This window comes from Aquarana catesbeiana, linkage group LG04 (genome assembly GCF_042186555.1).
Source record: "Aquarana catesbeiana isolate 2022-GZ linkage group LG04, ASM4218655v1, whole genome shotgun sequence".
Taxonomy (NCBI): Eukaryota; Metazoa; Chordata; class Amphibia; order Anura; family Ranidae; genus Aquarana; species Aquarana catesbeiana.
In genome coordinates this window covers 620,705,680-620,733,036 of record NC_133327.1, presented here as the reverse complement: position 1 = coordinate 620,733,036, position 27,357 = coordinate 620,705,680, and the positions used below count along the sequence as shown (strand labels likewise).

General features: G+C 41.5%; 1 protein-coding gene across 2 annotated transcripts in view; it reads right to left on the bottom strand.

The window, feature by feature from the left end:
- The window catches only part of LIN9 (lin-9 DREAM MuvB core complex component), a 60,045-nt gene that overhangs the window by 21,984 nt on the left and 10,704 nt on the right, over window positions 1-27,357 (bottom strand). The window contains exons 2-7 of one of the 2 annotated variants that reach the window (XM_073628306.1): window positions 19,531-19,563; window positions 18,272-18,363; window positions 11,988-12,092; window positions 7,065-7,198; window positions 4,491-4,616; window positions 2,920-2,988 (exon numbers count right to left, since the gene is read on the bottom strand). In XM_073628306.1, the coding sequence (XP_073484407.1) occupies window positions 2,920-2,988; window positions 4,491-4,616; window positions 7,065-7,198; window positions 11,988-12,092; window positions 18,272-18,363; window positions 19,531-19,563 (559 nt within the window). The remainder of the gene's footprint in view (window positions 1-2,919; window positions 2,989-4,490; window positions 4,617-7,064; window positions 7,199-11,987; window positions 12,093-18,271; window positions 18,364-19,530; window positions 19,564-27,357) is intronic. The other variant, XM_073628307.1, reaches the window with a different exon arrangement.

The following is a 27,357-nucleotide window of genomic DNA, read 5'->3' as shown; positions in this document are numbered from 1 at the left end:
TCCATGGAGGAACAATGGAGCCATCCATGGATAGCAGCACTGTCAACTTGGAGAGGGTAGTGTTAGCTAGCAAGCTATGATTAAGATCTGATGTTGTGAAATGCGTTAGCAGGTGTGCCATTTTCCCTTAGTTATTGTACTGTGGAGTGTCGATTTGGAATAGAACAGAATAAAAAGGTGATTTTAATGGATGTGTGGCCGCCCAGATCTCTTCCTCATCATTGTGTTAGAACTTACAAATCTAGACAGACTTGACTAATAAATTTAAGCTGAACTCAAGCAAACACACTTTTTATATAGTTACAGCAAGTTTTCCTCCTTTTGGTATAAAGTTTTTGCTTAAATGAATGAAAGCGGACTATTGTAAGCAACTCTGTCAGTGTTTAAGCAGAACTTTAGTTAATACATTTACCTACTCTCCAACGGTTCGAGTCCCTCGCCAGCATCTTGTCCCTGGGTGTCAGTCTTCTGGGATCTCGACTGGACAGCAAGGCCTGCATGTGCAAGAGTCAGTCATCCCGGCACACAGGGACAAGGCTGGTGCTGAAAGCTAAGCTGTGCAAGCACAGCTTAGTTTACATGTTTTAGAATATTGCAAGCAAGCAGGTGTTTTCTATCGCAGAAGTGACACTGCATGTCTTTTCTGCAATATTAGCCTGTCTGCTCAGTGCTCACAGTCTATTATAAGAAGACCTCAGTTCCACTTTAAATGGAACGGAGGTTCCACTTTTTTTTCTTTAACAGACCAAGCTGTCTAGCACTACTGCTGGACAGCTTGGTCTGTTAAAGAGAAAAAAAAACCTTAGACTTACTGGCAGGATCACTAAATGATATATGGGAAAACGATACAAATAAAAACCAAAACTAATGCAGCCACCACAGTCGTCACAAAGCATTATGGGCTTTCTAAAGGGAAAATAAAGAAGCAGTTTGCCTTCAGATGCTCTCTCAAAACTTTGTATGAAGCTAGCTGGCAGAGGAATGTGATACAGTCAGCTGTGTGCACATTTTACATAAAGATCTGTTTACTCATCTCCAAAATGTACTGCTAAACATGGCCATAGATGGGTAGAATTTCTAACAAAAATGCTCAGGAAAAGAAGGTTCTAAGTAAGTTTGTTAATTTTTCTAATTATTGGGTCAAATTAATGGTCATTTTCAACCACAGTGAGGATTAAATTTGAAGGAGCAGGATGGAAATTTTTTTTGAATGAATACATTTCTAACAGTGTATGTGGTTTTCATTCAATGAAGTCCATTCATTCCAATATCAGATTCTAAAAAAGCAAACAAACTTTCGGCCAAATGAATGTTCTGAGAATTTGCTGATGAATATGCCTAAGACTTTTCACTTGAAATTCTATCCATCTATGGCCAGCTTAATCACAGCAGCAGTGCAGACAAAGCCTACAATTCAACTGGCAAGGGGTACGATGAGAGACTCCAGACAGAGGCAACCAAAATACTGCAAGGCCTGGTTCACATCTATGCAGGTTGCAGTTTGCATATTCCAGCTACATTTTGGGTTTTTCAATACACATTTTTGATCCATTAAAGTCTATGGAACCAAAAGCCACCAAAAAGTCCTTGGCCCTTTCCATAAAATGCAGAGATGTGAATGTGACCCATATGAAACCATGTTAAATGGACTGTAGTGTGTTTGTGAAAAACTGAAGACGCACTAAAAAAAATGCATAGGTGTGAACCAGGCCTGAGGCATAAAAAAAATATCAGGAAAGACAGATTAACTTAGTATCTACAGCTTTGATGAAAGAAGAGAAAGGAGGACCAGACTAAACCCCTTAAAAAATTTTCAAAAAAGTCAAACACATTTTTCACAATTTGGATGAAGGGGTCAGGTATTTACTACTCTCCAAAGTGGGACTCAATCCAGAAAACGGAAAATATTAAATCTGACTTGCCCTACTCAAAGAAGAGCACTCCGTTTCCGGTGTGTTGCTGTTGAAGAGGATTGCTTACTTCATATCTAGTAAAACATCAACAGCAGAGCGGGAAGAATGGAAAAACCTCTCAAAGTGTTACTAAACCCAGGACCCTGCATTCACTATACCTGATCTCCCACAGTACATGGAAATTAAATCACTTTAGTAAATAAAAACCGCTAAATACCTTTTCTTGTCAGCAATATATAGCAGTCTTGTGACTTATCAGTGTCTGCTTAAAGTCTGTAGGAGGAGTTTTCACACTGCACAGACTGTCCTATCAGGATCCAGGACCCCTGACGCTCTGTCTGGACTGTGCTGATTGGCCCTGTGCTCATCACAAAAAAAAAACCCTCTCTAGCAATACACACCAAACTGAGCATGTGCAGCCTAACTCCATAGACTGTCTTATCCGGACCCGTTTTGGAGTCAGTGGAAGGAGGAGGAGGATCTGTGCATACAAGATCAAACAGCCTTTTTACACAATGCGGAGGATTAACCCCTTAGGTTCCACAGTAAGTAAAACAAGCATGCTTTACTGCATGGAGTTTACATGTTCTCCCTGTGCCTGCGTGGGTTTGCTCCGGGTACTCTGGTTTCCTCCCACACTCCAAAGACATGCTGGTAGGTTAATTGGCTCCTGTCTAAATTGGCCCTAGTTGTGTATGTATGAATGTGAGTGAGGGACCTTAGATTGTAAGCTCCTTGAGGGTAGGGACTGATGTGAATGTACAATGTATATGTAAAGTTCTGTGTAAATTGATTGCGCTATTCAAGTACATAAAATAAATAAATATGCAGACCGATTTTATGGTTGTGGGTTTAGTAACACTTTAACTGAACCCCAGATCCCTTCACCACTGCACCCAAAACTAAAAAACAAATGTTTGGGTTGGACATACAATTGAAGGACTTGCACAGACCAAAGTCTGTTAAGCTGTTTTTTTCTGCACATATAAAAAATTAATTTATGTACCTTTTTACACCATATATGTGCGGTGGGGGTGCAGAAAACGCAGGCCAACAGGTATGGTGTGACAAAGTCCTAAGGGTATAAATAAGGTTCAGAAGGGCAGTATTTTGAGTATGACGCTGGGATTAAAGCAACACTAAACATCCTTATTCTCCAAATATAATCCTTGCGTCATTGCCTAATGGTTCTGAAATCTATTTTTCATAAATCTCTTCTCACTGTGTCTTTTTTCCTCCTTGTAATGTCCTATGCGAGCCCCTGAACCTCTTCTTTTCCCTGTTATTTCCATTTGTTTGGAACAAGCTGTGCATATTAGTTGGGGTCATGTGCACTGCTCTATGCCCACTACACACCCTATATTCCTTGTGAAGGACCTCTTGGTCTGCAGTCACTCACTATTTTTATAAATTGGAAAAGCAGACACCCGGTATGGGAAACATGGCATGTGATGAAATTTGTGTGCATGCTTTTCTCTCGCTATACAAGCTACCTGATCTCTAGCCATGTTCCACTATAGGCAGCACTGATAAAGCACTGAAAGGTGGCATTGATGAGCACTGATAGGTGGCACTAATGGCGCCCATCAGTGGCGCCTGATAGGCAGCATTGATGAGCACTGATAGGTGGCACTGATAGGCGGCGCTAAGAGACACAGATAGGCAGCATTAATGAGCACTACTAGGTGGCACTGATGAGCAGTGATAGGTGGCACCAATAGGTGGCATTGATGAGCATTGAGCACTGATGGGCAGAATTGATGAGCACTGATAGGTGGCACTAATAGGTGGGATTAAAAAACACAGAATAGGTGGCACTGATAGGGAGGCAAGCGGCATTGATTGATGAACACCGATAGGAGGCACTAATAGGCAGCATTGATGAGCACCCGATAGGTGGCACTGATGTTGCGTGATTGCGCTGGATGCACGTCCCAGGGGACACGTGGGAAGCAGGGTTCTGGGAGGATGTCCATGGACGCCTCTCAAAATTGGAAGCCCGAGGCTCGGATGGAGGGGTGGGTCAGGGAGGCCCCCCCATCATGGTTTCTTGCACCAGGGCCCTAAAGGTTCTAGTTACGCCTCTGTCTGCCATTATGAGTGAACAAAAAGCAGAGCATTCCAGTGTACATTTAGGGGTTGGTAAACACGAGAAATATTCCTATTGACCTACCCCTAAGCTTGCCATACTGAAGATCCAACCTCACCCCAATCTCTCTGACCCCATCCCCCAGGAGCCGCTGGCATGCAGCGCAGGAGGGTATAAGAAGGGGGATTCAATGGATGTAAGGCTTTCGGACCTGGCCAGCTGGAAGCAGTCTTTTTCTGACGCAAGCCTTACATATAGTTAATAGCAGACGGATTGGAAATAGGAGGTTGCCATAAATGTGCAGGCTTTACTGCTGTCATTCTGACCTCTGACTTCACTAACTCATCGGTCACTGATGTGGAACAAGGAAGGAGACAGTGAAGTCTGAAATGTCTGCCCTTCCATCCTGCATGCTTATGCCAACAGAGTAACTCACTACAAAAGCAGGCGTTCAGTAGTCTTTTCTACACTTCGACATCTTGGTTTACCTTCGTGGCTTCCCCATAAGCCGCCTGATTTTGCCCCATTCCACTCTGGTCAGTTTCCTGGTCTTGAGATTTGGGAAAGACTCTTTTAGGCAAACACAGAAATCATTATCGCCTTCAAAGAGGGGTCTGCAAACAGAGAGAAGACATTACAATCCATACAATGCCTTTTCTAAGGTAATGTGCAAATTTTAAAAGACAAGTACCAACATCCCTTATTTACTACATACAGTACATATAGTAAGGTATAGCAACCACAGACTTTTTTTGGTACCAGTTTAAGTCGCAGCTGGTGTCAAATGTTAAAGTGATAGTAAAGTCTCATTTTGATTTTTACCTACAGGTAAGCTTAAAATAAAGCTTACCTGTAGGTAAAATTAATATCTCCTAAACCTGCACCGTTTAGGAGATATTCTAACGAGCAGCAGCCAATGAGTAAGCTCCGGTGGGTGGAGTGAAACGCATTGGTGGTGTGGCCTGGTGGGGGTCCAGGCTGAGACTACCATTTACTATCATACAGTATGCACGCTACCATTTTTTTGGAGCACAGACAAGCTCCCTTCCCGGCCAGCACTCACAGCGGTGGTCATAGGACTTCATTCCCAGCCTGAGCGGCTCACACACATATGCTTGGTTCGCAGCAATGCGTTAATCTCACGCTGCAGATATACAGCTATGAGGCTGTAGGCCCAGAAGTGCCTAGGCACAATCATACCAGGAAGTGCACTGCTATTTTTCAATAGAAATGCAAGACATCTGCAGACATTTTGCAGATTACTGCTTAGGCAAAATTACCTATATTTTTAAACATCTGACAAGGTTACTGCGGTCCTTATTTTCCTGTCCTCGTGACAACCACTCCACCCATTTCCTGTGTGTCAAAGGGACCTTTCCAATGTGGGTCACAACCAGAAATAGGAAATTTTAACCAATTCCCACTGTGACAGAAGCAAAAAAAACAATAAGTTTGGGATGACTTAATTTGGGTTTGTCAGGGTTGTGAATGTACCAAATTGATCAAAATCTAGAAATAAGCTAAGAAATTTCTAACCTATTACCTATAGTTCTTTCCAAAAGGGAGAATATAAGCAGACAGATTATTAATCCACTTCAATAGTGACAGAGATTTATATAATTTATAGTAAAAATTCAGTCCCACGCAAATTGATAGTAGGAAATCACGTGTCCCACCACACTCGCGGACCTTGTACTGAATTGTTTCTACACAATCTGGTTTAGCGTATTGGGGAACTTCACTTGCAATGTGATGGCCATGTTTTTTTTAATCTACAGCCGTGAATGTTGAACCAAAAAGGGAAGTGGATGTCACTAGTGCACTGTGGTGAAGCAGACCTAGAAAATTAAGAGCACTTTTTGGAATTTGGACACTGTGTGCGTTTGGAAAGGGGACTTTTCATCGGCATGATTTCCTACTATCAATTTGTGTGGGATTGATATTTACTATAAATATATAAATCCCGGTCACTATAAAAGGTGGATTAATCTTTGTCACTTGATATTTTTTTCATGATAGAGCTGCCTGGAGGAAACAAATAGTTGTTTTTCTTTTTGTGTATTAATTTTTTAATTTGTAAATAACAATTTGTATCGGTTTTCATCAAAGATAAAAATGAAAGAAATAAAATAATCACACAAAAGTATGATAATAATGTTCACAGAGAACACCCACTGTGATAGTAAGTGTAAAGTACAACAACATCATCCAGTTGAATTTCTAGAAACAAAATGTCCCAATAGAAAAGTATTACTGCTGGAGCAGTATATCATATGATAATAGCATGGAGGAAAGGATGTTATACCTGAAATAAAACATAAGCAGTCAAGTTCGGAGAAAAAGAGGAGAGAGATATGTCAGCACATCAACTCATTTACTGATTCAAGGGGGGTCCTCCTGGAGATGCCACAATTCCCAAATACAATTATGGGCTTCTAATCTGTCTTGTATTCTAGCAGTCCTTTTCTCCATCAGTTCCACATCCTTGACTCTTCCATAAAGGGTGTCACAGGAAGGAGGGGAGCGTTGCTTTCAATTTAGAGCAATAAGACACCGTGCAGCCATAAGAATATGACGGAGCAGTTTATTATAGGATTTAGAAATTTTCTGTGGGGAGAGGCCCAAGAGGACAGATTTCGGTGTCATGGGGATAGGCACCCCAAAAAGGCGACTTAACAGTTGGTGAACAGAGTGCCAGAATGGGGTAATTAGTGGACAAGTCCAAAATATATGGAGAAGGGTGCCTTTGTCCCTGTGACAACGCCAACAGCAATCTGAACTAGTGGGGTAAATGGCTGCAGGACATCCAGGGGTTAGGTACCAGAAGTAAAGAATTTTGTATGCATTTTCCTTATAAAGAGTACAGAGGGAGCTACTAGACAGCCTGTGACCAGATCACTGTGTATTCATTTTCATGTTATGATAGCAGCTTTTATGTGATTTGAAGAATTCTGAAAAGATGAAGAATCCTCTTAAGTGCAGTAGTAGTGTGTAATATGACATGGATTATTAGTGTTATATGGGTGGAGGTTCAGATGCAAATTAGTAAGCACAATACTCACTTGTCGATATTGGAATAAAACCATTCATATATACACCATTTATGTGCTTTGGGTAGTTTCAGTAGGTTTCGCAGCCTGTAGCCGATTTTCTGAGATGCTTTTTTCACCGGAGTAGTTGTGGTAGATGTAAACTTCTAGCAGAAAAGCAAAAAACATTTTAAGCCCCAGTTTGTAAATCTGTAGAAAAGATCTTGAGCAGTTCCAGGATACATAGTCAAGCTACTACCAGTCATTACAATAGCACCCATTTTGCATGTCTGAGTCCCGGTTTTCATTACCACCTTAAACAATATCTGCATGGAGTAGGGATGTTTGGTGTGCATCGCAAGTAAGCATGGTGTGTGTACTGTGTAAAGCATATCAAAATATGCTGATATAATATAAATACAGGGGATGTCTATTGCTCAAGGATTTTCTATTTGTTTGATATACAGAAGCTGTGGTTGATGCACAGAAGCAGAAATACAAAATCTGAAGAGAAGAGCAACTGTATACCCACAGCAGACGAGTTAAAAAGCAGAAATTTTCCTTACCACCAAACCTAAATACCAAAAAACTACACGTTTCACCATTTTGGACTATGATCTTCCAGGTGTAAATAGAGATCTATGATGAGTTGTCTCTAGCGCTATACTACGGTATCCATATTACCAGATTTTTTTTCTCTTAGCTGCAAGGCAGCTTATTTCCAGATTCTGGAAGTCCACGTCCTCTCCATCTTTTTTGATCGATATAGTGAACAGTACTATGCTGATGCAGGAGATGTACAACCCCTGGCAAAAATTATGTAATCACCAGTCCCTGAGGATGTTCCTTCAGTTGTTTATTGTTGTAGAAAAAAAGCAGATCACAGACATGGCCAAAAACTAAAGGCATTTCAAATGGCAACTTTCTGGCTTTAAGAAACACTAAAAGAAATCAAGAAAAATAATTGTGGTGGCCAGTAACAGTTAGATTTATAGAACAAGCACAGGGAATAAATTATGGAATCACTCAATTCTGAGGAAAAAATTATGGAATCACCCTGTAAATTTTCATTACAAACACTAACACCCGCATCAGATTAAATCTGCTTGTTAGTATGTAGGTAAAGAGGGTAAATCATCACGCAGTTTTGCACAAAATGTTGGTTGTTCAGTCGGCTGTGTCTAAAACATGGACCAAATACAAACAACATGGGAAGGTGGTTAAAGGCAAGCATACTGGTAGACCAAGGAAGACATCAAAGCGTCAAGACAGAAAACTTAAAGCAATATGCCTTGAAAACAGAAAATGTACAACAAAACAAATGAGGAACAAATGGGAGGAAACTGGAGTCAACATCTGTGACCGAACTGTAAGAAACCGCCTAAAGGAAATGGGATTTACTTACAGAAAAGCTAAAAGAAAGCCATCTCTAACACCTAAACACAAAAAACAAGGTTACAATGGGCTAAGGAAAGGCAATCGTGGACTGTGGATGATTGGATGAAAGTCATATTCAGGGATGAATCTCGAATCTGCATTGGGCAAGGTGATGATGCTGGAACTTTTGTTTGGTGCCGTTCCAATGAGATTTATGCAGACGACTGTCTGAAGAAAACATGCAAATTTCCACAGTCAATTATGATATGGGGCTGCATGTCAGGTAAAGGCACTGGGGAGATGGCTGTCACTAAATCTTCAATAAATGCACAGGTTTACATTGAAATTTTGGACACTTTTCTTATCCCATCTATTGAAAGGATGTTTGGGGATGATGAAATCATTTATCAAGATGATAATGCATCTTGCCATAGAGCTAAAAATGTGAAAAAATTCCTTGAAGAGGAAAATGTCAATTTCATGGCCTGCAAACAGTCCGGATCTCAATCCAATTGAAAATCTGTGGTGGAAGTTAAAGAAAATGGTCCATGATAAGGCTCCAACCTGCAAAGATGATTTGGCAACAGCAATCAGAGAAGGCTGGAGCCAGATTGATGAAGAGTACTGTTTACCACTCATTAAGTCAATGCCTCAGAGACTGCAAGCAGTTATAAAAGCCAGAGGTGGTCACAAAGTACTAGTGATGTGTTGGAGTGTTATTTTGTTTGTTTTTCACGATTCCATAATTTTTTCCTCAGAGTTGAGTGATTCCATAATTTATTCCCTGTGCTTGTTCTATAAATCTAACTGTTACTGGCCACCACAATTATTTTTCTTGATTTCTTTTAGTGTTTCTTAAAAGCCAGAAAGTTGCCATTTGAAATGCCTTTAGTTTTTGGCCATGTCTGTGATCTGTTTTTTTTTCTACAACAATAAACAACTGAAGGAACATCCTAAGGGACTGGTGATTCCATAATTTTTGCCAGGGGTTGTAGATGAGAGATTTAGACAATGGGGAACATTTACCACTCTCTGGTATATTTGGCTGCATTACTCTGCTTCCGAGAAGCTGCTAAGTAGGCCTGGCCATAGGCAATCTTTTGTTTCTTACTTGCCTGGCCTCCCTTTCCTTAGCCTTGACCCCATTAAAATGGCTGCTAACCGCCTTCTGGCCTTAGATAGCACTGCCCTTTGCCGCTTTGGACACCACTTTGGCTCTTCATTGTGGTATTGTAGTCCTCTCCTCTGGGTACTTTTTTATTTGTATCTATTTTTTTGACTTGGGGTCTTACCATTACTCCATTATTTTTATGCCACATTGCAGTTTCCATTGGGAAGTTTTGCCTCATCCCTCCTTATTTCTCCTTCTTTATCTCTATTTATATTATGATAAATACGTATTCTTTAGTGTTTTTTCTGTCCCCTGTGACATTGTTATATTACATACTATCCCCCTCAGCGGGTGCTCTGGGGACCCTTTTACATCGCAAGATAATGACTACTGTACTTGTTACTGACTGATCGTTCTAATTATATTTTATTAAAAATTTTATTCTCTCTGGGAAAGAGACGTATGAGAGGGGATATGATTTCAATTTACAAATACTGTACTGGTGACCCCACAATAGGGATCAAACTTTTTTGCGGAAGGGAGTTTAACAAGACTCATGGCCACTCATTAAAATTAGAAGAAAGGAGATTTAACTTTAAACTACATAGAGGTTTCTTTACTGTAAGAGCGGCAAGGATGTGGAATTCCCTTCCACAGGCGGTGGTCTCAGCGGGGGAGGGGGGATCAATAGTTTAAAAAACTACTAGATAAGCACCTGAATGACCGCAACATACAGGGATATAAAATGTAATACTGACATATAATCACACACATAGGTTGGACTTGTGTTTTTTCAACCTCACCTACTATGTAGCTATGTGAAAATTTATTCGGGAGATGTGAAGTCATTGTCATGTACCTTCTTTATTTACTTCCTGCACTAGTTAATAATAAAAAAATATATTCAACCTAAAAACATGTTTCATTCATTTCATATTTAGCCACTTCGATACTGGGTAATTTCACCCCCTTCCTGCAAAGGCAAATTTTCAGCTTCTAGCGCTGTCGCACTTTAAATGACAATTGCGGTCACGCAATGCTGTACCCAAACAACATTTTTATCATTTTTTTGAGACAGTTATAGCTTTGTTTTGGTGGTATTTAATCACCACTGAGTTTATTTTTTTGCTAAACAAATTTAAAAAGACAGAAAAGTTTTTCTTAGTTTTTGTTACAAAATTTTGTAAATAGGTAATCTTTCTCCTTTACTGATGTGTGCTGATGAGGTAGTGATGGGCACTGATCTGCAGCACCGAAGGAGGAGGCACTGAAAAGCACAACTAGGGGGGGGAACAGGCAGGCAGCACTGATGGGGCTGCACTGATAATCAATGCACAAACTATCAGTTCAGACCCCCCCCCCCTTTTAGGAGAGCCACTTATCGGCCCTCATCTACGCATGCCCTGTCACAGCAAGTAGAGGAATGTCGATAACCAGCACTTCCCAATTACGATGATCAGCTGTGATTGGACACGTCATAGGCTCTTTACCATGATCTGAGATGTGGTGTGTCTGGGTGAGGGCGTGCAGAGCAGCTTGTTTTGAAGGACGACATACAACGTCCAGTCAGAACAATGGAACCCCCACCCGGCCGTCATTCTGCTCTAGGCTGGATGGGAAGCTGTTAAAAAGGAGAAGTTCACCCTTTGACAAAAAATAATAAATGCACTTTGGCGGGTAAAAAAAAAAAAAAAAAACGTACGTTTAGGCCCCTTTTACACTGCTGCGACTTGAAAGTCATGCGATTTCAGGGAATCCCTGCGTAAACTTGAGGTCTATGGACCTCAACTCGCATCAAAGTCAGATCAAAGTAGTACAGGGACTACTTTGAAGTCGCACAGATATGAATGGTACTCATTGTAAATCATAGGGTAGGACTTGTCATCTAACTTTGCAGTCCTAAGTCGCAGGACAAGTCTCACAAGTGTGAAAGGGGCCTTATTTTTTGTTGCAGGAGCCTATAAAGCATTGCACCCATGATCACAGGACTCCTGCAGACCCGTCAATGTATCTGCTTGCATGTACCTCATATGGGAAAGCCGATAGACTGACAGGAGGAATCAAGATATGTAGTATTCCTATTCACAGAGGACTGTGAATGAATGACGTGGCTGCGTTTTTTTTAAATTTTGAAAGCTGGCAGGGGGAGAAAATCCTGAATATGGATGTAACATGTTATGAAAGGTGAACATATCCTTTAAAATGCAAATATTTTTTGGTGCACTTATATATTAAATTTATTGTACTTCCTAGTTTTCTTTGGCACTGGTGATTATGCTCATTCTAGGAGAGAAGACACCTAGGCAGCATAAGCACCCAGTGATGGGTCTACCCCAAAACTAACAACACTTCCAGAGTTAGGCAACCGTGACTCGACAGACCAATCGCTGCTTTTCTGGCAGGTTGCTTTTGAATAGTAAAAAAAAAAATAAATAAATAAATCTACAAATCCAGTGGCCAAAACTGACCTGTGGCACAATGGGTGTTTTCTGGTTTCTTTTTGGTGATCTGGTGTTTATCTGACGTTCCTCTTCTTCACAAACAAGTCGGCTTCGTTTGGAGCTCCTATGGGGCTGGGCGAAGAATGACAATTAAAACTGGACTCCAGCTATTTTTTTTAAACAATAATGGTTGGAACCTCTTAAATCTGGCATTTCTGACATGAATGAACCCGTTTATAAAACTGTCTATTACTGCTGTGCCACTTCACCCAGACTGCAGTCAAATTTCCGGGCATTTCTTGCATCTGTTCTCTGCTTTTTTAGACTATGCTGTGTTCCCTACTCCATATAGGTCTTCCTGTTAAGGCTGCATTTGGACCATTCCCTTCTCCATCTCAGTGCAATGGGGATCTAGTCATCGAAGACTGTGAAAATCCAACCCTATTGGTTTCCCCTGTTTTTAACCACTTCCACACGACAGGCCATTATATGACGTCCTTGTCTTAGTGGAGATATTTGAATGATGCCTGCCTGGGATATCTTTTTTCTGCTGGCGATTTCCTGCAAAGTAAAAACAATCGTAGCAGCTGTACAGCTGCTTAATTGTTTTTACAGGTGGTGAGAGGGGACGTTCTCTCACCTCCCGTGCTTCTATCGGCTCGCCCGTGCGATCGGGATGAATCCGCCGGCGGCGGTCGTTTTACCAAAAGACTGACTGAGGACCAGATGTCCCCCCGGCCATCTCTATGACGTCACTTCTGGCACCGGCAGATGTAAAAATTGGATTCTTCCTACAGCTTACCTGTAAAATCTTTTTCTTGGAGTTCATCACGGGACACAGAGAAGCCATAATAATTACTATGTGGGTTATACGCCACCTATAGGCGAATGGACACTGGCAGATTAAACAAACAGGAAGTCCTCCCCTATAAAACCCCTCGTTCACAGGATGTACCTGTTTTGTAGCAGAGCAATGAATATCCCAAAAAAAGAGGGGAGGGACCTCTGTGTCCCTTGATGTACTCCAAGAAAAGGATTTTACAGGTAAGCTGTAGGAAAAATCCAATTTTCTTTATCGTACATCACGGGACACAGAGCAGCCATAATAATTACTATGTGGGATGTCATAAAGCAATGTCCCTGAGGGGAGGGAGACAATCACAGAAACTACCACCCGAGAAGGACTTATTCTGCCACCCGTAACACTGTGGCCAAATCAGTATCTTATGTGGCTTCGATATCCATCTGGTTAAACCTTTGAATGTATGAACCAAAGACCATGTAGTGGCCTTAAAAACCGGAGCTGACACCTGATGGCGGATGGCCTAAGATACCCCGCACACCTGGTAGCGAGCGCTCTCACCATAGGCTTGAACAATTAACTGGTGGATCCAACGAAAGAAATAGCTAACCTGGATGCCTCCTGCCCTTACTGGGATCTGCTGGCAGCACAAATCAGAATTCCTTACCTGCGCTGACAATTCAAGTAAATCCTGACCGCCTGAACTACCTCTAGAGTATGCAGAGATCTTACTCCTGCTAACTGAGGACTAAAAAAGAAGGCAAGACACTGTCCTGATTCAATTGCAAACTAGAAACCACTCTAGGGAATAAAGATGGATGAGAATGTAACATCTTATAATGATGCAAGATAAAGAACGGCTCCTTGCATGAGAGAGCAGTCAGCTCTGACACTACAATTGCTGAGGTGATAGTAACCAAAGAAGCCACCTTCCGAGTCAAGGACTAACAACTGGTCAAAAGGTGCCAAAAAAGCACCAAAAGGTGGCCTCTGCAAGGAGAGTCCAGAGCAAATTCAAGTCCCAAGAACACAAGAGTGGCTTGACAAGCAGAACTGTCTGCGTACACCCTGTATGAAGTATGAATCAAGGAGTGAGAAAACGACCTCTGCAAAAATATGGATAGGGGATTAGGGACTCACATTTATCTGCGGGTGTCTCTACCTGGCTTCACCCCAGGCATAAAATATTTCCAAGTCCTGTAATTAAAGCTCTCTGAAGCCGGCTTCCAGGCGCTCAACAGTGCGGAGATAACAGGACCCAAGACCATTAGGTCCAGCTGGACTGGAAGTGTCTAAGGCTATGTAATATATGTCAGTGTACCAAGCCCTCCTGGGCTAATTTGGCTAACACCATTATTGGCGTTACCACCTCCTGGATTCAAAGATGCTGCAGTAGTTGAAACAAAGGGAAGGCATCAATTAAGCAGAACTGGTCCCCAAGGTGTTACCAGTGCATCTATCCCTATTGCCAGTGGGACTCTCGTTCTGGACACAACCTGTCCAACTTGTTGTAGCACTTTGAATCCAGTAGATCCACCCGTAGAGATTGCCAAAAAATGTCTCAGGAAGCAGGGACCGCATGGTTCTGGCATTAGTTACTGATGACTGAAATCCCCCGTCATTTCTCTATACCTGGAATATGTTCTGGTGACAGAGACAGCACCTGTTCTGCCCCAGCCAGAATGTGGTTAACCTTCCTGAGCCGCACAACTCCTGGTGCCACCCTGGTGGTTAATATAGGCCACTGTAGAGGCATTGTGGGATTGAATCTACAATTGATTCGTTCAATAATCCAGAGCTAGGTGTACTGGCCAAAAGTTTCAAGATATTGCAGGGCAGTATTCTCTCCTGTGGAGACCAAGTCCACTGAACTGTAGTCACCGTCAAACCAACTGGAGAGACTAGCACTAGTGGTTATCTTCCAAACTCCCGAAAGGAAGAATTTCACCTTCTCCAGATTCCAAACCATCAACCACTAATTTGAGCTCTGCAATACCCCGGGAACAATGTCCTCCGGCAACCCAATGCTTGGATCCTCCTGTCACAGACAGAGAATGTTCATCTACAAAAGACCTGTAGTAGGACTGTACGCAGAAATGTATCAAAGTTAAAACTGGAACCGACTGCTTCCTGAACAAAGATTATTATGCATCTATGCCAACTTGCGTTTATGCAAACATGCATCCACGCAAACACGTATATCTATGCAATATGCATACACATTTATGTACACACATTTATGCAAACACGAGCCTATGAAAACCTATATCTACGCGACACGCGTCCATGCAAACACACGCCTCTGCAAACATGTGCCTATGCAAGCTTGTGTTTATTCAAGCATGTTCCTATGCAAGCATTATGAAACATGTATACTATATGCTGCACCTGCTCAACTGCACCTGAGCCCATACTAGTTTTGCATCCAATGCAGCCTCTATTCTGCTTCAACAGCCGAAAACTAAGCTCCTGCAGACTAAATGCATGCTTATTCTGGAGACACAACTGCTTAAAGTGCACCAATGCCCATGTTCTTTCAAACATGTGCTCATGTATCTATGCAGAACGTGTTTATTCAAACATGCGATTAAAATTTGCAAGCATGTATACTATGCTGCACCTGTCCAACCACAATTGGCCCCATACTAGTTTTGCAGGATTAGCCAAGCACATATGCATTCCATGCAGGCTTTTTTCTGCTTCAGAGCAGCCTAAAAGTAAGTTCCTGCAGACCAAATGCACATTATTCTGGAGACACAACACCTTACAGTGCACGGATACCTGTATAGAAGTGCATCGACTTACAGTTGTACAGGCCCCCTGGATTAAGCAGCAAGTATGCAGTATATGACTTGTCTGGCCACACATTTCTCCCATTGTAAATCTCACACTTCATGAGTATCCATGGGTTACTGTTAAGTCTCAAGAGGCACTGCTGAAGCTGCTGTCCACATGGTAAACATGGCCGCCCCTCCACTTCCTGCCTATATAGAAATAGGCCATACTGAGTGAGCCTTCGCCCTCTAGCAGGTGGAGGAGAAACAGCAGCCCACTCTCCTAAGAAGTACACAGAGCATGTTTAACAGCACACTGCCCCCCAGTGGCCACCGAGAGAAGACCGATAGTCAGATGTCTCTTTTTTTTTTTTTAAAAAGAGAAACTGCAAAATTGCAGAATTACCATTCATGCTGCAGGACTCTGAACATAACAGGAGTCCAACCTTCACCCATCATGGCGGACTTTTTCATAAAAGACCTTCAGGGACCAGGTCCCCGTTAATGTGGGGTCCACTCCCCTGGACCTGTATAGCACCCAGCAGGAAAGCACGTGGTCAGAACAAACACTGCACAGGGTTCCATTACGCAGGGTCCAGCGCCGTAAGGCTGCATTACAGGCAAAACTCGAGGCATCTGCTCTCCTATCCAATGAGGCTTGGGTACCATCCATTTTGGCTGACAGCTTTTTCAAATGGATCCGATTGAAGTCCATGGTTCTTACTAGAACCATCCAGACTGCCAAGTATGCTCCAAGAGCACATGTATCACATCAGTGACCACCAACTTACAGACACTGGCAAAAAAAATGAGGTACTTCCCATGTAGAAGAGGTTATATAGGGGAGGACTTCTTGTTTGATTGATCTGCCAGTGTCCATTCATCTATAGGTGGCATATAACCCACATAGTAATTATTATGGCTGCTCTGTGTGCCCGTGATGCAAGATAAAGAACACTGCCTTCTTTTGGCTGGGAAGCCGAGATCGTTTTTTTGTTTTTTGATCTCAGGCTTTCCAGCGTAGAGGAGAGCTGTGAGGACTTATAGACCCCAGATCTCACTGTAAAGAGGACATGTCGTGCCATATTCCTATTACAAGGGATGTTTACATTATTTGTAATAGGAATAAAAGTGATAAAAAAATAAAAAAAAAATGTAAAAGGGAAAGTGGGGAATCAATGCACGCAAAAGCGAGTACACATCTAGATTGCGTCAGCATGCGTAAACGATGTTTAACCCACACGTGAGTTATCGTCGAACATTAGAACAAGAGCAATAATTCTAGTGCAAGACCTCCAACTCTAAATGGGTAACCTGTAAAAAAATGTTTAAAGTGTAGCATATGGAGATTTTTAAGTACCGAAGTTTGGCACCATACCGAGTGGGCGCAATTTTACAGCGTGACATTTTAGGTATCTTTCACATTATAAAAAAAAAAATTGGGCTAACTTTAGTGTTTATTTTTTAAATTCATGAAAGTTTTTTTTACAAAAAAATTGCATTTGAAAAATTGCTGCGCAAATACCGTGTGACATAAAAAATTGCAACAACCACCATTTTATTCCCTATGGCAGTGGTTCTCAACTCCAGTCCTCAGGACCCACTAACAGGCCAGGTTTGCAAGATAACTGAAATACATGACAGGTGATATAATTTGCTGCTCAGTGATTGCAGGATTCTAGTCTGCATCTCCCCAAGGTGATACTTAAAATCTGGCCTGTTAGTGGGTCCTGAGGACAGGAGTTGAGAACCACTGCCCTATGGCCTCTGCTAAATAAAATGTTTGGGGGTTCTGAGTAAAGTTCTAGCAAAAAAAAAATTATGATTTTTACAAGTAGGAGAGGAATGCCAGAATTGGCCTGGTATGGAAGCGGTTAACAGTCACAGACTTCACCCACATATGATTTGCTTTCTTTGGATTGAATGCTACTGAAGACACTGTATAAATTGCATGGAACTTGAACGCGAATGTTGATTAATACAATGCAGACAATTAGTGTATTGTAAAAGGCACACACTTTTTTTAATATATTATTTGGATACAGTAGAGAGGTATTAAAGCGCCTGTCAGATTTTTACTATCTGTTTTCTTGTTCAGGAGATTAGCCCTCTTTGTCCCGTTTACCGTTATCACTAAGAGTGAAAGTGAAAGAAAATCCCTAATTTTAGGTTGTCAGCAGAACAGGAATAGAGGGGAAATCTACCAACTGGGACACTAGTTATGATGACACCCCAGGATTCTCTAACTTTGGAGGATTTCTTTTCACTTCCTGTATTGGCTATGGGACAGGAAGCAAACACAGCTGGCAAACAAACCTGACAGGGGTTATAACCCTCCATTACTCTTTCCAAAATGAAAGAAAAAAAAAAAAAAAGAAGAAGTTTTGCCTTTAGTTCACTTTAACTTTAAGGCAGAAGAACAGTGGTTAGCTAACCTGGACTATGGATGCCATGCTACACCAGAGTTCCCAGGAAACAATCCAAGTCCTGCAAACAAAATCCTCCCCCTATTTACCTGAGTTATTGATGACACACACCCAGTACAACATAAACCAGTGACAGACTGTCCCCTGCTGACCAAACTGTTTTATAGTGTACATCTGCCCCAATATCTCAGACACTAAAAAATAAATTACAAACATTTTAATGACACTCATTGCTATCTGCCAGTAAGCAGAAAATCTCTGACGTCAATCTGAAAGTGTGCAGACAGGTAGGAAACCCTAGATACTAACCACATCAGCAGAAGGACTGTTTCCTCCTTTCCAGGTGGGAGTCTTCTGAGGCGAACTGTATTTTTCATTCCACGTGTGTGACAAACCTCCTTCTGTAAAAAAAGAAAAATCAAGGTTTTTTTCACCTAAGTAAATGAATAAGCTATTGTGCTAACTAGACCCAAACAGTCATTTAACGGGGAACATAAGAGGGCCAAGAGAGTGGTCCACCAGGGGAAGTGGATGCAGCTTATCTCTGATTCGGTCTTAAAAGGAGAAGTCCAGCCTGAGCTTGTTTGGCTGGGTTCTCCTACCGGTCACAGGAGTGCAATTCATTTTTCACTCCTGTGACCCATTTTCAGCAGAGAGCGGTCTGAAGTCCGCTCTCTGCTGACATCACTGGAATTAGCCCAGGCACTGCGTCATCACGACAATGAAGTCTGAATCCACCAAGTGCCTGGACCGATAGCCGTCTCAGCGAGCCGCTGAGACGGCCACTCCCCATCCCTCCACAGCTCAGCGCTCCAGTGAGCGTGGAGGAGCAGAGAGGAGAGCTGCTGATAGCTCTCCTCTTGGGGATCTGTGAGAACCGAGCCATCGGCAGTGTTTGCTGGCTCGGTTCTCAGCGCAGAGGCGTCGGGGGACAGATGCAGCATCAGGTCGATGCTGCATCCACCTAGGTAGGTATGAAACTGGCAAAAAAAAAAGCCATACTTATCTTTTAAAATGGCGGGGGGATTCCCCTGTCAACAGCCGTGGTTACAGGAAATAAATTAATTTGCATTAGTCGGTGAATGCGATACAGAAAAAAAAACAAACCACATCTATACTGACCTTTATGCTGCAGCATCGGTCTGAAGCTATAGCTGTTCCCCGTTGGCTCCAAGCTTGAGAACTGACCGATCCTATGACCGCTGAATGCTCAGTTTTAGTTTTTGAACTTCCAGGAGCGGAGAGCAGGGACTGTAGTCCTTGCTCTCCGGCTCTGCCCCTCTAGCGCTCACTGGAGGGGCTGTGGGCGAAGCTGGCTTTGGGTCTCAACCGCACACTAAGTACAGCAGACAGATGACAGCCAGGCAGCTGGGAGGATAACAACATGGTCAGGATCCTTCCAAAGTCTGAATCGAAAAAAGCTTTGACCATACGTCCAATTTAAAGTTTGTGTCTAAAGCAATGTATTCTTAGGGGCAGAAAGTGACAGAGTGGGCAAAGTTATAAAAAAATAATTCAGCTTTTAGTAAAATCTTACAAAGATCATTTAGGAACCATGAATGTCTTACCTTTTAGACTAACAAGGGCCTTAGCAGAAGAATCTAGAGGGGAAAACAAAGAATATTTAGAATTCAAAAATTTTTTCTGAATTTATAAAAATGTACATCTTGATGGAAAGGAGCAACTGGGTACAAAATTGTAGTGCACCAAATAAAACATGAGCGGTCGATTACCAAGCTATGAGAGTAATCAGCTCATGAAAAAAAGCTGTCATTCTAAACATGGTTCTCCAAATCATGGGTGACTGTGCTGCTTGGCCACTACTTTAACATACATAGAGTTCAGAAATCATGCGCTTGGTGGAAGAATATGCTCATTCTAGTGTTACCTACCAGTGGCTCTAAAGAGGTTATGCTGATCTGTGTTTGTGTCTGCTTTTAAAGGCCATTTTGGAAAGAACAGAGAGATTCCCAAAGAGAATTAGGTGTTAGCGTGAAAATGAAGGCAGCATACATAGTAAATCTTAATGGAGGTGTGCAAATCTGTAGACACATCTGACAAAAGCCATATAGGAAAATGTTAACACGTGCCAAAACATAATAGCTCTTTGATGGGAGAACACAGAACAAGCCAATGCCCAAGTTACTATGATCATGATGTCAAAATACCTAATGCCAACCAAAAATCACTACACCAGATGCAGCCATTGTCCGACTCACGGAAGAGGCATTTGTTCTAGCATATTGCATAGCAGTGTACATCTCGTGTCTACAGCCTAATAGCTGAGATTTAAGGCACTGCCAGTCCCACCAAATTTCCAGTGAGATTTGGTGATGCCACCATATCCAAGAAGCAGAGCCTCAGCACAGTCTTGCCAATATTTTTTTAATTAAAGCGGAGCTCCAGTGTCCCCCTGAAAAATTAAAAGTCAGTAGTTACAAATACTGCAGCTGCTGACTTCCTCTCAGATAGCAGTGGCAATCTGACCGAAGTGGGGGGAGTGGCGGGTACCTGTCAAAATCAGGTACATGCCCCCCCAAGAAACAGTGCCAATTGTAAAAGGAGGAGGGAGAGCAGAACGGACCCTTTTGGGTGAAGTTACACTTTAATAACCTGTGAACGTGATTATTGTGTTTTAAGAAAACTTCTTCAGTGTAATTTGCAAAATGTATTATGTAATATATGTATGTATGTATATATTATTTTTTTTTTTTTTTTAATTATATACACACACACACACTGTATATGTAGGGACCATATTTATGACATATGTGCAGTAGTACATAAAGGCTGTAATCCACTACTGTGTTATCTCATTGCAAGTGTAGATGCTATAGAGTCCTGAGGTTCTCAGACTTCAGCAGTCTGTAGTGGGAACATGAATTGGGGTAATAGCATTGATTTCTACTAGTCTCATGTAACATGTTCCCAGTTTCTTTCATGTTGTATTCTGCAGCATATCCCCAGCCAAAAATGAAGAATGTTCCCACTCTCTGACACTCATTTCCTCTATTAGGTCTGCAGTTTCTGACAGTCCTTTCAAGCAATACATATATTGAACATTATGTGTGGCCCTTTGGTGATGTCAGGGGCCGCATATGAGGCCCCCTTTAGCTAAGTTGACAGACACTGACAGAGTAATTGCAACAAACCAGGTTTAGCTCCTTCTAGTGGTCACGCATAACTATATTTATTACAAAGGCAAAAATACAGAAGAGGAAGCTTATAAAAAAGGCAAAGATTATACAATTTTACTTTAAAGTGATTCTGAACTCAAAAAGTGAGGATTTAGCATGTTCTAGGCCAGTGGTTCCCAAACTTCAGTCCACAAGTACCCCCCAAAAGGACACGTTTTGGGAATTTTTCTTACAATAGCTGCCAAACACCAAGCCACTGAAAATGATTTAAAGCACCTGTGTGAGGTGAAGGAAATTCTGAAAACATGACTTGTTGGGGTACTTGAGGACTGTTGCTGGGATCCACATGTATGAATGTTAACTGTGCCCAAACAGTTAATGTACTTTTTGTTTAGAAATCCATCTGAAAATACAGAAGTGCATCTCCTGGTATGTTAGGGTGCCAAAGCTGTAAATCTGCAGTGCGAGATCTAAGGCACGGCTGGTCTCAGGAGATTATATCACCATTGTGTTGCTTGCTGGAGAAGAAAGTGCACTGTATGTATCCCACCTGCTTTGCCTTCGGATCTGTGCATCCTCCACCTATCCTGCTGCAGCCTGAATATGACCTCATTAGTTATCACATCGCCAATCATCAAAGGACAAATTTGACATAAGAAAGCAAAGCCCTATTCCTCTATCAAGATGGTGGCTTCCACACAGAGATGCAGCAACAAGGCATGGTAATGCTGGCCATACATGGTTATTTTTTTCTTTTTAGGTCAGCCAGTAGGCTGAACTAAAAAAAAAAAACTGAACTAGTTCCCCATCCACACATTTGAGGTGGATGGGGAAATCCTCCCCAATGTGTCATTGTATTGTCAGAATCCTCCCCAATGTGTCACCCAATGTCAGAATACGCTGATCAGCACTGCAGCAAATTGGCTGCATGGGCTGATCAAAGTAACACTTTCCAACAAGCCTTTCATAGGAAGTCAATTGATGGATCAATTTTTCATAAACTGCAACGGCCATAGATGGAATCAAAATTCAACCAGTTCCGGCTGAATTTCTATCCATGCATGGCTAGCTTTAAAGTGGAGTTCCACCCATTTAAAAGTGAGCAGCCAAAAAAAAAAAAAGTGTGACTGGCCGGGCAATCTTCTGGGACATGCAACGTGTCCCAGAAGATTGCAGGGAGGGAGGGGGGAGAGGTGAACTTCCATCCGGCGCCTGAAGAGGAAGTGGGAGAAAAAAAAATGATGTGCCAAATGTGGAATGTCAGGGGGTCACCAGTACTTAAAGCGGAAGTTCCATTTTGGGTGGAACTCCGCTTTAAAACAGTACTGAGGGAAAGATTAGCTGCAGGGAGCCAGCAGGCAATACTGGTGATCAGTCCTTTGGAAGCTGTGCCCAAAAATTACAAGCAGAAGGGACAGTATAGGTCTTCTTTAAAGTATGCCCTACAATAAGATTAGGCACCCGTTGTAACTATACTATAAACAAAATGTCTAAATACAACAGTTGCTTTAACTTACATGAATCTTGGTGTGCTTTGTGTATTGCTTCCAGATCTGTGCAGTAATCCAGTGTGACGCTATGGGATTTACTAAAGCTTGAGTGTGCAAAATCAGGCACGCCTCTGTATAGAAACCAATCCGCTTATAACCTCATCTTCTTCAATTAAGCTTTGGCAATAAAACCTGGAAGCTGATAGGTTTATATGCAGATGTGAGCTTGATATTGCACTCTTCAGCTTTAGTAAATAAACCCCTTTGCCTCTGTGCTGGAGCTTCCTGCAATAAAGGCCACTCACTGCGCACTCTCCTTATGCAGTGTGACTGGTCTGGTCTCCACCCCTTCCTATAGTTATCTATAGGCAGCCTGCAATGGGCAGAGCTTGCTGGGTCTCTCCTACAGCTCTGCTCTCTGCACAGTGAGGAGGTCAATGCTAATTTTGCAAGATAATATCTGGTGCATAAAAGTAGATTTATATCCTTTGTGGATGTTGAGGAAAATAGTAAAATGAAAGTTTTTGTGCTTGGTGTTCTGCGGTAGGCGGTCTGCAAGTGGTCAAAGCTGACTTACTGCAGCAGAGCGGCCCCGCTGAGCAGGACCACATACATGAACGTGATCCAGTATTTTTGGGTAGGGTGCTCGTTCCTGCTGCGCTGTCATTCCCTAGAGCAGGAGCCAATCAACGGGTCCCGGGCAAGGATTTATGGCCAGAATCTGCCGATCGGCTGACAGAAGAACAACACAGAGCTCTCTACAGACAGTAGCGATGTGCCATTTTTTCTCTCCCTGCAAAGGGAGTAAAAACCAGAACATCGTTCAGTAAAAATAGTACACAGTGCATGCATTACACGTTGTTAGGCACACAGATAACCCCTAAATGTTAAACCCTTCCCAGCCAGTGTCAATAGTACAGTGACAGTGTATATTATTATCACTGTATTAGTGTCACTGGTGAGGTCAGAGGCAGTAAGTCAGTTCTCCCCCAGCATAAGTTAGTGTCAGATTTCCAGCCGCACTATCACAGTCTCACTATAAGTTGTTGATCACAATTACGAGTATTAAAAAAAGAAGAATACAATTGTAGTTGTAGTGTAGTGTATATATCCCACCGTTTGTAGGTGATATAACTTTCGTGCAAACTAATCAATATACACTTACTGGGAGTTTTTTTTTTTTTTTATGTCTTTACATGATGTAGCAGAATACATTTTGGCCTAAATGTATGAAAAAAATTAGATTTTTTTTTTCCTTTTTTTATAGGATATGTTTTATAGCAGAAAAGTACATTTTTTTCCCTTATATAATAAAAAACCCAGTAGCAATCAAATACCATCAAAAGAAAATTTGTAAAAAACAAAAAAACAAAAAAAAGTTCCCTGTGTTTTTTTTTTTGCATTCTATGCAAATCCCACACATACACTGACAGGAAAATAAGCAGAGCTTTCTTGAACAGTATCTCTCCTATACAGTAACAAAAATAGAAATAAAAAAGAAAACAGTCTTTTTAAAATGATACATTGCAATACCTAGCTACAATATCCAATTGCAGGCAGCATTTATATCATTTTAGCAAGCTGCTTTCTCAACCAGTAAAAAGGTTTACCATTTAATATTTGTTCTGCAAGTACAAGTAAACCCAGTTTATCACACACCATTCAGCAATATTTGTAGAAGAAAACTCTAGCAGAAAACTGGTACAGAGCGATGCTAAACACACAAATGTAGCAAGTTTAGAAAGCCCAGACTACAGAGAATGAGTCAGGAGGACGCTGTTTGGGTCAGGAAGTAATTGGCCGCCCCTGTAGGCCTCCTAGTGCTGAAAGGACAGCAGCTGAATTGAGAAAAAAAAAAATGAATGCTACAAAAGGAGAATAGCAATGACAGGCTACCTTTTGGCTATCTATATATATATTTTATTAAAAAAAAAAAAAAAAAAGGGCGGGGGGGGGGGGGGCTTGTCTCATAGGAATTTTTTTTTTGTAAAACTAGCATCAACCCAGAAACATCCAACAAGCAATATATAAAATCATACATCATTTAAATATCATCATAAATATCATTTTCCTCTCACACTCTGCATTTTACTAGTTTTGCATGATTTTTCACGTTATATGTCCAGATATTGATACAGCACAGAAAAAAAAATGTGTATGCAGAAATAAAAAGTAGAGAAAAATCTTGGTTCAAATAGATAAAATCTGTGGGGGGAAAAAAAAAAAAAAAAACCCCACCACCAAAAAAACTCCCCAATTAGACCTGGTCAGGGTGGATTTGATTTAAATCACTAGTAAAACAGCATGATATAAATCAACTCGATTTAAATCACAATTTTTTAAAGAGCAACTGTCATCTCTGTGCCATAACCGCTCCTCCTCTGACCTGCTGTTGACCCACCGACAGTCCCAATCACTTTAATGGGATGGCTGGTGATGGAGGTGACACAACAAGGTGAGGGACGAGGCGGCAGCAGGTGAGTGGATGTCCGCTAACAGGCGCTGCCATGATGGATCTGAAATGACAGGTGCTCTTTAAAGTTAAGGCCTTATTCTTGCTGGTAGTTAGAATCTTTAATATTTGCACACAAAATGAAGGTTTCCTATTTACAGTAATAAACTGGCAGGTTAGTAAAACAGCGATATCAAAACTGATTCAATCATACAGTTTGTAGTGTACATAGATTTGCAAAAAAATGGGATACAGAAATATTCCTGAACTTTGTTTTATCCCATTGTTACTGTAAAATTGTGTGAATCCATCAATACAGTGCATGTTATCTCAGCTTGCAGAGCTCTAATTCAATGAATGAGTTTACTAAAAATGTAAATATTGCAGAATATACAGCCTCGTGCTACATAACTAAGCTCCATTTCCTGCTGAATAAACACAATTATTAACGTATCTTAACCACTTAAGGACCAGCCTCGTTTTGGATTTTAGGTGTTTACATGTTTAAAACAGGTATTTTTTCTAGAAAATTACTTAGAACCCCCAAACATTATATATGGTTTTTCTTCTAACACCCTAGAGAATACAATGGCGGTCATTGCAATACTTTTTTTGCACCGTATTTGCGCAGCGGTCTTATAAGCGCACTTTTTTTGGAAAAAATTCACTTTTTTGAATAAAAAAAATAAAACAACAGTAAAGTTATCCCATTTTTTTTTTATATTGTGAAATTTAATGTTACGCCAAGTAAATTGATACCCAACATGTCATGCTTGAAAATTACGCCCGCTCGTGGAATGGCGTCAAACTTTTACCCTCAAAAATCTCCATAGGCAACGTTTAAAAAATTCTACAGGTTGCATATTTTGCGCTACAGAGGAGGTCTAGGGCTAGAATTATTGCTCTTGCTCTACCGGTCGCTGTGATACCTCACATGTGTGGTTTGACCACCGTTTTCATATGCGGGCGCTACTCGCGTATGCGTTCGCTTCTGCGCGCGAGCTCGTCGGGACAGGGGGGGTTTTAAAAATTTTTTTTTTTTTTTTTATTATTTATTTTAAAATATTTTATTTATTTTTACACTGTTTAAAAAAAAAAAAAAAAAATTGTGTCACTTTTATTCCTATTACAAGGAATGTAAACATCCCTTGTAATAGAAAAAAGCATGGCAGGACCTCTTAAATATGAGATCTGGGGTCAAAAAGACCTCAGATCTCATATTTACACTAAAATGCAATAAAAAAAAAAAAAAAAAAAAAAGTCATTTAGAAAAATGACATTTGAAAAAATATGCCTTTAAGAGGCGTGGACAGAAGTGACGTTTTGACGTCGCTTCCGCCCAGCAGTATCATGGAGACGAGTGAGCGCCATCTTGGCCTCACTCGTCTCCAGACACACCACGCAGAAGGACGCGATCGCCTCCGCCGCTACCGACGGCTCCAGTAAGCGGCGGAGGGCACTGGATCGCGGCGGGAGGGGGGGGCCCCCTCTCCCGCCACCGATAAAAGTGATCTCGCGGCGAATCCGCCGCAGGGACCACTTTTATCTGAAAGCCGGCCGCCGCACGAAAACGGGGATACCGGGGTTATGTCAGCTAGCTGCTGCCATAACAACGATATCCCCGTTCAAACTTAGGACGTATATAGTCGTGCGGCGGTCGGGAAGTGGTTAAATAGAAAACAATCTTTAGATAGATTTTTACTCCAAAAGCATTTTAATTTAAATAAATGTGATAAAAATAAAACAGATTTAAAAAAAAAAAAAAAAAATACCATTGATTTATATTCACCCTGGTTCACATCTATGGAGTTTAGTGCATTTTGCAGAAACGCACTACAGTCCATTTAACGTGGTTCTCTATAGGACACGTTCACATTTATGTGTTTTTGGAAAGGGTCAGGGACTTTATTTAGGCTCAGTTCACACACGTCCGGTCGTGATTTCAGCACAATTTTTAAAAGGAGTCAGGTGCAGTTTTGTTCACCAGTTCAGGTGCAATTTAGGTGCAAATTTTATTTGAAATTGCACCTGAACTGGACTCAAAAAACATACAGGACTCTTTAAAAACGCACTGCGGCTTGTCCGCAAATATGTGAGCCGGCTTCATAGAGACAGCTGCTGGTTCACTTGTCATGCGAATTGGATGTGGTTCAAAATATATCAAATTTGCATATATGTGAACCCAGCTGTAAACGCAACACGGTGCATTATTGGTTGAATAAACTTGAATGGACAAGCTGCGGAAGCATATGTAGCGCATTTTGCACCAGTGAAAGATGTATCCAAAAACACACATTTTATAATATATACACACAC